The sequence below is a fragment of the Octopus bimaculoides genome, chromosome 8 (assembly GCF_046866305.1).
Source record: "Octopus bimaculoides isolate indiv1 chromosome 8, ASM4686630v1, whole genome shotgun sequence".
NCBI lineage: Eukaryota > Metazoa > Mollusca > Cephalopoda > Octopoda > Octopodidae > Octopus > Octopus bimaculoides.
The window spans coordinates 75,104,090-75,120,037 of record NC_142935.1 but is presented as its reverse complement, the minus strand read 5'-3'; the positions used below and the strand labels follow the sequence as shown (position 1 = coordinate 75,120,037).

The following is a 15,948-nucleotide window of genomic DNA, read 5'->3' as shown; positions in this document are numbered from 1 at the left end:
GTGCTAAATTTCATAAGTTTAGCTATGAATTGGCAAGACTCTGAATTCAAACCCGGTTGGTGCTAATTTTGTATTTCATTAATCTCTGATTATTTCATTAATCTCAAATTTTGGCACAAGGCCAGCAATTTCGGGGGAGTGGGTAAGTCGATTACGTCGACCTCTAGTGGTCAACTGGTATTTTTTTTATCGATCACGAAGGGATGAAAAGCAAAGTCGATCACGGTGGAATTTGAACTCAGAAGGTAAAGACAGACGAAATGCCGCTCAGCATTTTTCCCGGCGAGCTGACGATTCTGCCAGCTCGTTGCCTTATCTCTGATTAATATTGATTTCAAATTTTGGCACAAGACTAGCACTTTCGAGGGGGAGTTAAGTCGATTTCTTCCACCCAGCTTTCAATTGGTACATATTTTATCGACCTCGAAAGGATGAAAGGCAAAGTCGACCCCGGCGGCATTAGAAAGCAGAACGTGAAGACGGACGAGATGCTTCTAAGTATTTTCCCGGTGTGCTAACGGTTCTGCCAGCTCGCCGCCCTATCTTTGATTAATATTAAGAACCAGTAGGGTGGCAAGCTGGTAAAATCGTTACCACGTCGCGTAAAATGCTGAGCGGCAGATAAAGTATTCTAAGTTTTATTAACTCTTAAAACATTGATTTTACTTAAAGACAGTCGAAAGTTCGTCAAGGGAGGCAACTGTGGATCAGTGCTTATACACAAGTTTAGTTTCGCTGAAGTTATTTGCTTAAGTACTACTTCAGCGTTTCCCACTCATGTTGACAACAGAAGTTAATCAGTCAACAGCAACATGAAGGATGTTAGTACTTCCGACAGCTAGACTCAGATTTTAGCTATTCAATATGTTTTCTCATAGTTACTTTTATAAAACTGTTAATACCAAATTCTAACCTCAATCGATCGTATTCAACATCCAAATCAAACCTGTTCATTTCTAAGAGATTTTTGCACTCGCTGAATTTAGGAAAAGGAAATATTTCGTTTCAGACATTGTAATCTTAACATGAAGGTACTGAATGTCATAAGTTTTGGATTTTTCCTAATAATTAACTCTAGGATATTGGCGTTTAATATCGACACGAATTTTCCTGTAATATTTAAAGGAGAAACTGATTCTATGTTTGGATTTTCGCTAGCCATTGCAGAACAAGACTCCAAAATTTGGTAAGTAACGTCGGTAATAGCTATACGTTTATTTATATTGTTTTTTGTACTTACTTTTATTTATGTTTTTTTTTCACTAATATAGGGTCTTATGTTTATAGTGGAGGGAGGTTGAAATGGGATGTTGAGTTTTATAAATGTATACAACACGGAAAATCGACACACAAGTTAGTTTGAAAATGATATTACATACTGTGTTTTTTTTTTTTCAATAGTAAAGCATTGAAAGGAATTAGCTGCAGATGGGAACCAAACTGAGTTGCCGATTCGGTTAGTTGGTATCCTGCAACACATTAAGAAAGACTAATACTATTTATATGATATTAGTTTTTTTGAAATTGACATGAAGGTCGTTTAGTTTTAGAGGAGGTGCACGAACGTTTTGAAGGCTCATGTCTTCTAATCATAAATTGAAAGTGTATCATTTGTTTTTGCTGCAGCAAGCACTGGAATGTAGAACTTCAAAATTCAAAACAAGCTCTATCTTGTCAATGGTTCATTTGAGAATTGAACCCACTTTACAGACTAGGATCAGCAAGCGCTTACTCATTTTTCTACGGCACTGAATCACCTTAAATTATTAATATCACTGCAGCAATTCTTCTAGAATCTACATATTCCAATTGTTTCAGGGGAGGCTTCTCAACCAGTTAGCACTTTAAAACCTGAGTCTAAGTATTGTTTATTGAGAAAGATTTATCATTGTTAATTCAATAAAAAATATTAATATGAATCTTATATAACCCAGATTGATATTAATCGCCTGTTAGGAATAATAAATATTATATGCCTTTGATTGCTGTTAACAGTAGATATATTAAACCATAAACATTGAAAAGATAACATATAGAATACAATCAAGTAATAGAAAACATTGCACACATATATATATATATATATATATATATATATATATATATATATATATATATATATATATTGCTCATAGTTGATGCCAGTTGCAGTATACGTTGTATATAAATAATACAATAAACACCATATAGCCAGGATACGGTAAGGATAACATATCTTGAACACAGTAAATAATGTATGCCAACGATTTAAAATTAGCTATATGATTACCGTAGCTTGGACACAGTTGACTTGATACATGAATACTATACAACCAACATTGCAAAGCTGTTTTTAGGTGAAGTTGGTGAATAAAAGGTAGTGTTAAACCTCATTTGCTAATGTCTATGCTTTTAAATTTACTTGCTTAAACGTAAATTGATATTACAAGATGTAACACTGCATGTTTTCTCTGCGGCCATAGTTTGTAATAATTTGTGAGTGGGTAGTTTGGAAGGCGTTGATTAAAATTTTTAACGAATATGTTACAGAACATCACTTCTATGATGCCATTACAAGAATGAAGAACATTTATTATTATATAGTTTCATTCAACTTAGTTTACTATGAAACAATTTAGAACCTATTTAAATTCTATTTCTATTTAATGAAATAAATTCCACAATAACTATAATCAGATATATTTTGTCCGTACGTTCTTCGTGAAGCAAAAGCTTAAACATTTAATCTTTTGATGTATTATTCGCGAACGAAGATATTTCTTCAATTTTTTTACAAGAAAAAATTTCGTTTAGCCAAAACAAACATTCCAAGAATTATTAGTAAAGGTTGGCAAAATTTTATGAAGCCTTGTTATTAAGAGATTTTCCATTGACTGTTTGTTTATCCAATGTCACTTAAAAAACAAACTGAGATCTCTCTCACACAAACTTCAAATAGCGGAAATTGAGCTATCAAAGAATTAATGTCAGTGTTATCAGCGTCTTTCTCTATTTGATTCTTGATGAAAATAATATATTTACAGAATATTGTAGACATGTTGAACGGCATTAATCTGCAGTCAACATTTGTAAAAAGTCATATTTCACGTTCACTTCCGCCTTGTTGTTCACTCGAAAACGTATACAGGTTACTCTCAAACAAATGTTTAATGGTTAAGAGTTCATTGTTGTGAGGGATTACAATGGACAAGGATTTTACGTTAATAATAAATTGGAGTTGTGAGAGTCCAAAATACAAAGAATTGTGTTGAGAAGGTTGTGTGTGTTAGCGGTTTTGGTGTTGACCTCATGATCATTAGGTCATGGTTTCGGTTGCTCGACCACAAGGTATGTTGTGTTTTTGAACAAAGCGCATCATTTTACGTTCCTTCAATCTATTCAGCTAAAAATATGTGCCAGCTGACTGCTAGTGCTGCTCTCAACCCTTCCGGCTGTGACATCCTTGATGTTCCGTTCGGTCAAAAGTAGGAGTGCCGAGAGTGTGTGTATATCTGCTCGCGACTACATAGACATCTAATAGCAAAAGCATGGTACTAAAGTCAAATTCACTTGCAAGTGATAACTAGGTTTTTAATGCCCATTATGTGTGACGGCCGGTTAGCGACAATAGATGACATGTTTCTTGCTTACTTCGCAATACATGAAACTAAATATAAAACAATAGCATTCTTATTTTCCCATCATTCAAACACTGTTGAAGAATATAGCTGACAGTTTTGGAAGTATTTAAACATAATTAATAACCCATTTTCTTTTACTTGCAGATACGTCCTTATTGCCTTACTATCGTTCTCCAATCTATGTAGTACACTAATGCCATGTCATTCAAACGTAAAATATGTGTCATGGCTTTATACTGCAAGTCATTTTGTCCAGTAGTCACGAATTAACATTTCGTCCAAAAGAAAGAATCGTTTCCGATCACATTATTACAGTCAATTGTGGTAGAGAAATACACAATACAGAATCGCTAGTAGCATATGAAACGTTGAGATTCCTGTCTATATGCTTGTTTTCTTTTAAGTCAGTCAGTTGTGGCCTTCAACATTTTGCTATATTCATAGTTAATTGCTTTTATCTAATTATGCTCCCATAGTGATAAATATATGACATCAAATGCTCACTAAATAGATTTGACACAATAAAGCCTATTATCTTCTGTGAAGTAAAATATAGAATCAATTCAGTGTGCGTGTGTGTGTATATATATATATATATATATATATATATATACTTTCATATTTTTCATTCATTCAAATTTATTGCATCATATCATCAGGAATTCTTCTGGTATATCGTACAGCTTTATGTAATTATGCAAGTATATGCGTCTGTTCTTTATTTCACCTAATTATCTGCAGACAACTGTTATGTGAGCAGCGTTGATAATGCTGCTCACATGACAGTTGTTTAAAGTTTCTTTCAATGTTTCTTTCTTGCTTTTTCAGGCTTTATGTTGGTGCCCCAAGGGGAAATAAATTAGTATGGAAAAGTAATAACTTTTCATATCAGAATCGCGCTGGCAGTATCCTTCTTTGCAATGCTTCATATGTTTGGTCTGATGAGAAAATATGTAAAGAGATGGTATTTCGTAAGTTATTACACTTTTTCTATTTCTAATTAAATTCATTATTTGTATTTTTACTTTGAGAAGAGTTTTCTCATCGCTCTTTTACTTTCTAAATTGGTAGACTAACGCAAATTGTAATAAGTAGTCGTTGGTGGAAGGAAGTAGGAAAAAAAATCAGTTTCAAAGAGATAAAGTTTTGAACAAAATGTGAAAGAAATTCAGACTGTGTGTATGATGAAAGGAAGCAAAACGGTCGGAAAAATTTGTGAATTGTGTTTGATCACGTAGAAGTTTTTGTTAGAAATATTATTTTATCGCCCCAGTCTACTCTGCTCCAACGGACATATGGTGAACAGGTCACGACGAATATCCCTTTAATATCAGAAGCCAACTCACCGCGTTTTAAAACTGATTTATATATAGATAAATATACTGGATCGACATATAATGCAATATTGTGGTATCCATTTCAAACCCACTATCAGTTCAAACCCATCCAGTTGCAACCCGCTATCTGGAGCTTAGTCGACTTTACTCTCTTAAAAGTAGTGGAACGTGAGCTTTTCCACCAGCAGTTGAATACATTGAGGTACAGATGGTCAAACTTGGTATCGAACATACCAGTTTCATCAATTTGGGTGGGGCTACGTATAAAAATGTCAGAGCACTGCTTATCCTGACTTATAAAATAACTAAAATAAAAGTGATTTCTTATAAATAACGACGTCCTGATTGATGGCGGAAAGCAGTCATTGAGGAACGAAACATTTAATTTGTTTGTGCAAATGGGCGAAAGAAGCCCATATGTACGTATCGATTACCTGTTTGCTGTAGTTGCTAATAGGAAGAGTATCAGTTCCAAAATTTATAACTTATAAAAATTCATATTAATGAATATGCAACAATTTTATTGATTAGTTTTCGTGAATGCAATGGTTCATTTTCCATAGTGAGATAAACATTGTATTTCAAGTGCATGTTAAGTGAGAAGTTGTGACATAAATACCTAACGACATTAACAACGGACATGAATTAAAGTTAAGTGCTGTTAAATGATTTCAAAATAGAAAGCAAACTCTATATCGGTACATGAACTCACTAAAGCGTTAATTCTTGTTTTTCTTTCTTTCTTTTTTCTTACCAATGTGTTATTTATACAGCGATTAACTTGTTTGTAAATCTTCAGAGAAATATTGGTACTCCTTACTATAAAACATTATATCAAAGAGGAGGATAGCGCACGTTTCTAATTAATAAGTACGTTTTAGTACCTATCTTAATACAAGGTTATAATTATAACATTTTTTACTATTAAAATTAAAAATAAATGTTTTTCCCATCTCTTTTAAAGCTAAAGAAGCGGAAGTATCCATCCACGACATGACAGGATTCTCAATGACCGTTGTACCACAGCCAAACACTGACAAGCCAAATAAGATTTTGGTAAGCTTATGTTTCTATTATTATTATTATTATTATTATTATTATTATTATTATTATTATTATTATTATTCAGTAGTTTTATTTTTACAACGCGCTTTCACTTCACTACCGAGCGCAGCTCTGTGTGCCTTGGGTATGTGCTGTGGTTTGCTGTGATGCTCTTATGGTTACTGTATTGAAAGTGTTTTGCGTAGGATGTGTGCAGTGCCCAGTAGTGCAATTTTCTGTATGTTATGTATATTTTTAAGTCCTGGTGTTTTTGTTATGTATTTGTCTGAATATTTTTTTTATTATACCCAAGGCACCTACTATGATAGGAATTGTTTCTTCCTCTTCTTCTTCTTCTTCTTCTTCCTATTTACTGTTAATTTGCATGTTTGTTACAATCACTTGCCGAGACACATCCAGTGTCTTAGGGCGAGTGAAGGATAACAGATGTTACAGTATGACTGAAAGCTTGGGGAGGAGAAGTGGAAGGGGCAGTAGCGAAGTATCTTCATGTAATACAACATAGACATTTGAATGGATCGGGTTTTTCTAAGGATGTGGGCAGTACTTGTCAGCACACTCTTTTTGATTTCTCTGAGACATGGTTCTCCTGGGATCTTATCTAAATGTTTCTGACATCCCTTTTTTATCATACCTAGGGCACTTACAATAACAGAATCAGTTCTCGTTTTAATATGCCACATCTTTTGTATTTCAATTTCCAGGACCTTATATTTACTTAATTTGTCAAATACCTTTACAGATATATTAGTATACAAGTATTTTCTTCTCTGTCTTTCATAAGTATGTCTGGTAGATTAGCCTAGATCATTCTATCAGTGTTGACTGGAAAATCCCAGAGGATAGCGACATTTTTACCTTCAACGACTTGCTCGGATGATGTTCATACCAATACGTAGGAGTGCTGTTTTAGTAGTGTTTACATATTATTATTATTATTATTATTATTATTATTATTATTATTATTATTATTACTACTACTACTACTACTACTACTACTACTACTACTACTACTACTACTACTATTATTATTATTATTATTATTATTATTATTATTAAGGCGGCGAGCTAGCAGAATCGTTAGCACGTCGGGAGAAATGCTTAGCGGTATTTCGTTGCTAAGTTCTGGGTTCAAATTCCATCGAGGTCGTCTTTGCCTTTTCGGGGTCGATAAATTAAGTACCAGTGAAACACTGGGGTCGGTGTCATCAACTTGCCCCTCCCCCAAAATTTCAGGCTTTGTGCCTATAATAGAAAGGATTATTATTTTTTTCGGGGAAGTGGGATTTCATAAATCTTATGAGTTAAAGTCTAGCGTAGGTTTAGCATACCTTGGATAATTATGATTTCTTGGTTATAAAGAAGCTAAATACAACTGAGGACAATGATTTAAAGCGTTCACAGACTCCCCAAATGAGTTCAGAACAAGCCGAGTTGATATCGACAGAAAATTGAAGTTTGACTCAGGCTACGACACTCGACAGTCATAATAATAGTGGCACTAATAGTAATCCGTAGAAATTTCACGGTTATTTTGAAAATATGATGAAATTGTGTATTATTCTGAAATATCTGATTCTTGAGAAGTTGTGAAAGTCCACATAGGCAGTATCTATCTATCTATCTATCTTTCTATCTATCTTTCTATCTATCTATCTATCTATCTATCTATCTATCTATCTATCTATCTATCTATCTATCTATCTACCTAAACTGTCCTCCCCTCTTTTTACACGAGAACATTACTGTGTGATACACGATCCCTATTGATCGGCCTTTCCTTTTCTTTTTTTTCGATCCCTTTTGATCGAACTGCCCCTTTTTCCCTTCCTACGATCCCTTTTGATCGACACCACCATTTTTTTTTTTTTTTTTTTTTCCTTCCTTCCCCCTCCCAAAAAGAAAAGCTCTACATTGTATTTGTCCCATCTTCGTTGAGCCCTGTGTGGCTAATAAAAGAAATGTATCTACTTACCTACCTACCTACCTATTCACCTACCTATCTATTCACCTACCTACCTACCGACCTACCTACCTACCTACCTATTTACCTACCTATCTATCTATCTGCCTGTCTATTTATCAATGTTCTACTTACATTTCTGTCGATGCATGCATCTGTCTACTAACGATACGGACAAACATTTAAACCGAAAACTAAAAAAAAGTGCAAACAATTGCTGTGCCCCAGCATGGTCTCAGCTTCTGGGATGCTACACATAAAAAGGTAAAAGTAACATTCACAGCTATTTGTTAAGGTTATTTCACTTTGATTGAACTATGTATCGCTATATCCAGCCATCCATCTTTCTCCTGTCTATCCGTCAATGAATCTATCTATCCACATAGAGACATGGATGGATTTTATTTTTATTGTTTGTCACAATATTCTATTATATTACGTTTAAAATCATGTAGCTGCTTTCCACTCCCGCCTTCCTTTTAGTCAACACTCACTCTCTCTCTTTCTTTCTTTCTCTCTCTATCTCTCTTTCTCTCTCTCTCCCGCTTCAACTATACCACATGCCTCAGCAATCAACAGTTTATATATCTCTCTGCTTTCTTCTGTCTTTAACTACCAATCACGCACCCTCCAATTACTCCTCAGAGCTAACACACAGACACACACGCACAAACACACAAACACAAACGCACACACTCATACTCTCCCCTCTCTCTCTTTCTGTCTCTCTCTCTGTGTCTCTCTCTACGTTTCTCCTTTGAAATAACCACTTGACAGCGTTTTAGTGCAATGACTATTACTTGCCCTCTACCTCACGTCTTAACATTTCTCTTTCCTTCTTTTCCTCTCGCTCTTCGCCACGCCCCTCAGCTAACCATTTGATAGCGTAACGCATTCGGCCTGAGCATACTGATACGTAGAATATTCAATTGGAAATATATCTGATAACTTATGACTCACGCAAGTCAGGATTAGATTTTGCATGTATGTGGATATTTTACATGTTTACGAAAACCAGTGTAGAATTTAATGATGTGGAAAACTCATCGCATAATAATTAAGACTTATCTTATATTGCCAGTTTTGTGCCCCTTTGTGGTCGAAGAAATTTTACCACCTTGGAAAATGTTATGAAGCTAAAATTGGTGAGACAGTGAACATTGCTCCAACCATAATCCCCCAAAACATCTCGGTGGATAGTCGATTTGTTTACTTATCAGCAGGATTTTCTGTACATTCCTTTAAGGTAAGTTAATTTTATTTTGAAAACGCTCGAATGTTTTTTCTTACTGAAACATTGTAAATTCTTCTGTAAGTGCACATAATTTAAGTAATAGAATTAATTTTATGTTTCGAGGCAGAAAAATCTCTTACGTTTAAGATACAACCACTCGTCGGAGAGAAACAACAAATGGTGTTGAAGGGAAAATGAGTTAGAATTAGGGAAAGAAAGAAGTGGAATGATGAGGTAAAGAGATAACGAGGAATATGTGGCACCACCAGGATTGAAAACGTTGTGGAACGGAGGAGATAATGATAGGGAAATGCTACACGTGCATAGAAATGCATGCGTTTACACACACACACACACACACACACGCATATATATATATATATGTATGTAAACGCATGCATCATGCATGCGTTTCTATGCACGTGTTGCATTTTCCTATCATTAACTAAGAAACAAAGATAATAGCACCTTTGTATTGCTGCTTGGAGTTCGTAATACAGGTGTATGATAAACAGAAAGACGTGTCTGTTTATACTAAATAGCTACAAAGTAATGGAATATTTGGCAACATTAAATAGTTAGCATTAAATGATAATTTAATGTATAATTATATATATGTGTGTGTGTGTGTGTGTGTGTGTGTGTGTGTGTGTGTGTGTGTGTGTGTGTGTGTGTGTGTGTGTGTGTGTGTGTGTGTGTGTGTGTGTGTGTGTGTGTGTGTGTGTGTGTGTGTGTGTGTGTGTGTGTGTGCGCGTGCGCGTGTGTGTGTGTGCGCGTGTGTGTGTGTGCGTGTGTCCCCATCCAATGTATGGTTGTAAACTGCATCCGATAGTGTAGGGCTCTGGTTCAGGTTCCAGGTTTTTGAGAAGTGTGGAACCACCTGTTAGCCACTATTGTTCCCAGTTCTGCTCTGACCCGGAGAAGTGGTACCTGTCTCGGGTATGGGTTAACTAGCATGTGATGAAAATCCATCTGAGTGTAGGGATGCGGAAATATCCTTAGTTGGCGTCAGGGTGCGCAGTAAAACCATCAGGAATGAGGGGATTCTACTTATTGTCACAGCATCCTTCTAGAAGAGGGATATCCTGATGTGAAACCTGGTGTTTCATGTGATTATTGGTCATTTCACTTCAGCCTGTCATTAGGTACTGATCACGGAGACTCAGAAAGTGGTACAAGTGTTGTACAAGAGTTTATCGTTATAATCTAAAGATGTACAGATGTCTCTATATCGTAACTTCATCTGTCATTTCATTTACTAAAAGTCCTATGGCAAAGTAAGAGTGGCGACGTGTGCTGATCCAACTAATTGGAAGTGCATAGTGAGCTACAGCTTACATCTTTTACCTACGCTTCAAACTATGCAAATATGCAAACAGAACCGAAGAGTCATGTGAGAGGTCATGGACAGAGAGTCAAAGATGCTACTGATAACGAGGAAGCCCAAGGAGGCGGCAATCACTATGAAAGTACAATTCGAGTTAGTGTATTGGAAATATTGATTGTTGGTTCGTAAAAGGTTGTTGGTTCGTTACATGTTTGTTACTGCCGCTGTTTCTATTTTGTATTGTTATAACACTGTTACGGTGTATCCTTTGTCTATAGTCGGCAACAAACGTACTACGATATTGGAGGCGTAAGGATATAACATTTGGCGACGAGAATTTTTCGAAGCTCAAATAGGTTATTTGACAGTGTGTGCGTCGTACAAATTGTTAAATCTCAAAAGAGATATTGTGGCGAGAGTACGACACCTTCTGACGAGAATAGACGGAACCACTACATATAATAGTAGCGATCTGGCATGTGGCTGGTGGGGTCAAACCCACTCCGCGTCCATTCATTTTTTTGTTTCTCATTTTTCATCCGAAATTATAATATATTTATTCATGCAATATCATTCGATAAGTCCCCGACCCCAGTTGTCCCTCGTATTGTCTCCTATTTGTTTAACCCTTGTGTTTTCAATGAAATGATCATGGTTTGGTCTTCTCGCTTGTACTGGAAGGCTTGTCCGAACGGCTGGTAAATATCTCCACGTGCTCAGCAATGGCACTGTGAAGAAGTTTGGAAGCGGAGGTGAAAAAATAAGTCTGAAGTAAGTGTGCGAGTTTAATGTGCTAGAGTTTATTTCTAATTGAATTTGCTTTGTTTAAAAAATATTGAATTTCTGCCGTGTCGCAGACAAGCGACACATTCCTCCTTCCTGGAAGGGGGGAAGGTAGAATTTCAACGTAAAAATTTGAGTGCAACATGAATAACTTGTCTGGCGACGAAGAAACGTTAGTGGCGAGTTGTCGAGAACGAGACGGCGTGGAACGCAGAATAAAAGAAAGGGAAAGACAGAAGAAAGCAGAACAAAGCGGAAAAAAAAGAAAACGCGGAGAAAAATGTTAACTTCGCGTCGGCTGTCAGCGTAGGAAAAGAAAACGTCTGCTTTGAACAGGGCAGACATAAGAATATTCTACGAAGAGAGCATAGGCAAAATTATACAGAAGGCAGCAAGAAAAATTGTGATTTATAAAACAGTGTCATTGAAAACGAAAAAAATAGAAAAGGTGACTAAAAAAGCAGTTGGTGTTACTTATATAAAAGAGATACATGGGAAAGCGATACAGCACGGTGGAGGTGCGTTTTCGTATCGAGGAAAAAGCCAGGCAACATTCAACGAACTCGTTGAAAACAGCCGAGGTGGCTCTCCTGCCCACATACCTTGGTAGATGAACTTCCAAGGTAAGGGTGGGGGAATACCACCGGAAATAGATATTACCTGGCTTATTGATGCCATATTAATGGGCTTGGGGGATAAAATAACTATCCTTCAAGCCTACAAGTACCAAAAAAGCAGGAAACCCAGGTGCTATAAATGTGGTCAAAAAGGGCACATTAGTGACTAGTGCGAGTAAGTAATACGGGTGGGTAGTGTTTTACTTTATATCTATGGTATATGTTTAAGCAGCTAGTATTATAGTATAATAGGAGCTGAAAGGTACAAAAATGGACCAGAAAGTACAAGTGCTAATCGTTTACATGGCCGATGCGTATCTAGTTGTGCTTACCTGTAGTTATTCAGTGCTAAAACGTATACTAGTAAGATATAGAATATTAAATATTTAAGGAGTGGCACTGTGTTAGAGTGTTAATTATGTCTTTTTTATAAAAGCTTGTTAAATGAAAGTATTGCCATGGATAATTATACTTTTGAGACGTCTAATCGGTGTTATTTTGGGTATAGTTAAAGGTGGGTAAACCGTGCATTTTAATTAATGTAATATTGTAATACTGCTCTATTTTGGTCGTGAGGAAGAGGTTATATCAGTTCTAGATACAATTGAGGGGTGTTTGTGTTTATATAAAGGTGCGAAATAGGGGATGTAATCATCTATGGGTTTCGATGTATCAGGTAGTTTAGCTATAATATATTATCCGATTGGAGGTTATATCTGCTATGGTGGGGATAGTGTGCTAGACTGTTATGGTTAGAACTTGGGTGCATTTAAATTACTTAGTGCTGGTAAGTGAGAAAACATAGTTCCGCGTGTGTTTTCTAAAAGGTTCTTAAGTGAAGGGTTCTTAGATTAAGTGTATGCTAGGTTTATGTAGATTATTACTAATGGGAGTATGGAGTAACATACCAGTGGTAGACTAGGGTAGTGAGGTATCCATATCTATACCTGTCTATACTCACTCTCAAACAAGCATACATACATACATCTACAGACCCACAGTAGTTTGCATTATGTTTCTATGTAAATATAATGCGAACTACTACCTAAATTCACCCTTCCTGAAAAAGGTCCTCCTGAGAACGACTATATTCACCTATCCACAGTTGGACGAAATAACATGCATCTTGGAATACATCACGGGAAGTATGTAGCTTATTCCCCTTCCTATACCCAAATAATTTTAATAAGCTGTGCTTCACTAACATCCTCATGTTTGCTCCTATTCTTTTTCTGCCCTTTCAAGTCAACATTGAAACATTTTGATTTGTCGACATTAAAACTTTTAACGATGTTTTTCTAATTTTAAACTTTTAACATTGATAAACAAAAAAAATATTGTTGAAACTAGTTTGGTATATACGTAAATAAATGTATTTTAAACATTTACGAGATTTTGAAATTTAAGTGCATTTTCAACAACACATTTTCCTATATGTGTATATATATATAATATATATATATATATATATATATATATATATATATATATATATATATATATATATATATATATTAGGTATCTTTCCATTTCGAAGATAAATATTTGCTGAAACCGACACAAAACTCGGTACCTGTTGTTTAACGACGGCCCTGCATTATATCCGTTGAAAAAGAAAGTAAATAGCATATATACAACGCACATTAATGTGAGTGAACCAAAGCAAACAACCATCTTCGAAGGAATCACGCACGTGGTGAGAGATTGTAAAGATAGAAATCTGAGCTAAGTTTTATTCTTTATTTCTAAGTTTTATTCTATATTCTTTCTAAAAATTTACGACAAAATAATTTATTTCACACTTGTTTGTTATCATACTGTAATTTCTCTCACAGAATAGTTTTTGTTTTTGTTTTTGTTTATTTACGATAAAATTTACTTAAGATAAAATCGTTCTTCTTAGTTTATTTACATAGTAAGTTTTATTCTATATTCTATATTCTTTCTAAAAATCTACGACAAAATAATCTATTTCACACTTGTTTGTTAACATACTGTAATTTCTCTCACAGAATAGTTTTTGTTTATTTACGATAAAATTTATTTACGATAAAATCGTTCTTCTTAGTTTATTTAAAGTATTAAAAGTTTTTCACTCAATTTCCCTTATAGTCACCTCGTTTTAACACTCTTAATCAAAATCTCTATTCTATTCTTATCCCATCTGCTCTCCCTCACTTTTTCTCTCTTAGTTTCTCTGTTTCTCACCCTCTCTCTCTGTTTTCCGTGATATATATATTTCTCGTTTTTCATTTTTCGTTTTTCTTCTCATTTTCATTTTGTCTTGTTTGTTTCTCTCTCTTGAGTTGTCTTCTCTCCCTCATATATACATACATACATACATACACACACACACACACATATATATATATATATGTATATATTTTCATTATTCTTTTCATTTTCATTTTGTCTTGCCTCGTTTTGTTTGTTTCTCTCTTGAGTTATCTTCTCTCTCTCTCTCTCTCTCTCTCTCTCTCGTACGCTGTACGCACTCTCTACTCGCTCTACTTCGTATTCTCCCTCCCCTCTTTATACTCTTCTTTCTTTCTAGTACTATTTCTATATACTTTAAGATGACCTCTCTTTCTCAAATATCGTGCACCATGGATACCAGAGGACGAAACTTTGTACAGAGCCAAGTTGAGGCCAACAAGAAGATGAAGATGCGCCGAAACTGGCAGCTGGAGGAAGTTCGCCTTCTTGTGCACGCATGGAACCTGGCCAAAGGATCACCAGCAAATGATCTAATAGCCGAAAGCCAGGATAGGTACAATTTCCACAGGTCAATGGCTCAAATTGATCGAAAGAAACTGGAGCTCATTCGCTCCTACGAGCTCGTGAAACCGCACCTTGACCTCCTAGAAGGCATTATGAGAGACACGGACACAAAAAAGGACAGTGAAGACCCTGCACACTGTGCTCAGGCTCAGGAGGACCAAACGGATCACCAAGACAAGGCAGATGCCACCAGTGCTGTAGCCACTGATGAGGGATGCAATGACCATGGTGAATACAGCCAACGCTACACCACAAACGACAAAGACAGGAGAACAGACAAGAAGACGGTAAACACAAACAGGCTTCAAGCCCAAACACGTCACACAGAGAAAAAGAAAAAGAAACAGATCTGTAAATTCTACCTAAATGGTACCTGCTGGCACGGGGAAAAGGGACGAAACTGCAAATTTGCCCATCCCAAACACCACCAGCTAAACAAGGTAGATAACCACTTACAACAAAATAAGCGGGAGCGCAGAAAAGGGAGACCAGAAAGCTTAAATCTACGTACACATAATCCACCGAATACCAACAGGATTCACAAAGAGAGAAGTCCGTATATTCCTTCTGCTCCCCAAAAAAGGCTGTATGCAGAGGCTGTACGAACTGCAGTAGATGAGCAGCAAGCTTTTTTAAGCGTGGCCCAGAAAATGGTACAACAGTTAACGTGGATGCAGAGGGTACAGAGTCAACGCCACACGAACCATTGTCCAAGACCACCACAGATGATGGATCAGGGATGGCCACCGCTAACACCAGGAACCCCTGCACAGATATCACACCCATATTCCTACTGAATATCCGGGGCCTATTACGAACAGGCGGCAAAGACAAGTTCCTATACTTGAAAGACCTAGTAACATGCAATCAAGCAATATGCATAGTGCTTACCGAAACGCATCTAACACCTAATATAGCAGATGCGGTGATAAATATACCAGAGTATGCCGTACTCCGAACAGACAGAAGGGATAGAAGTCATGGGGAGTTGCAATGTACATCCGAGAATATGTCACACCCCTACTACTCCTATCACACTCAAACTCTGTATGTGATACTTTAATAGTACACATAAAACAAATTGATGTAGTTGTATGCTCAACATACCGTCCACCAAATACCGCAAAGCAGGAATGTAAATTTGAGGACAGCCTCAGACGCATAGAAGAGGTCCTGACAAATCTGGACCAACACATCAATATACTTTTCCTAGGTGACTTT

At 36.1% G+C, this 15,948-nt stretch overlaps 1 protein-coding gene across 1 annotated transcript in view; it reads left to right on the top strand.

The window, feature by feature from the left end:
• The first annotated feature begins 777 nt into the window (after positions 1–777).
• LOC149134447 (integrin alpha-V-like) overlaps positions 778–15,948 on the top strand; it is a 16,549-nt gene continuing 1,378 nt past the window's right edge. The window contains exons 1-4 of the mRNA XM_089356649.1: positions 778–1,186; positions 4,449–4,591; positions 5,922–6,013; positions 9,067–9,231. Of these exons, the coding sequence (XP_089212775.1) occupies positions 1,026–1,186; positions 4,449–4,591; positions 5,922–6,013; positions 9,067–9,231 (561 nt within the window). The 5' untranslated portion in view covers positions 778–1,025. The remainder of the gene's footprint in view (positions 1,187–4,448; positions 4,592–5,921; positions 6,014–9,066; positions 9,232–15,948) is intronic.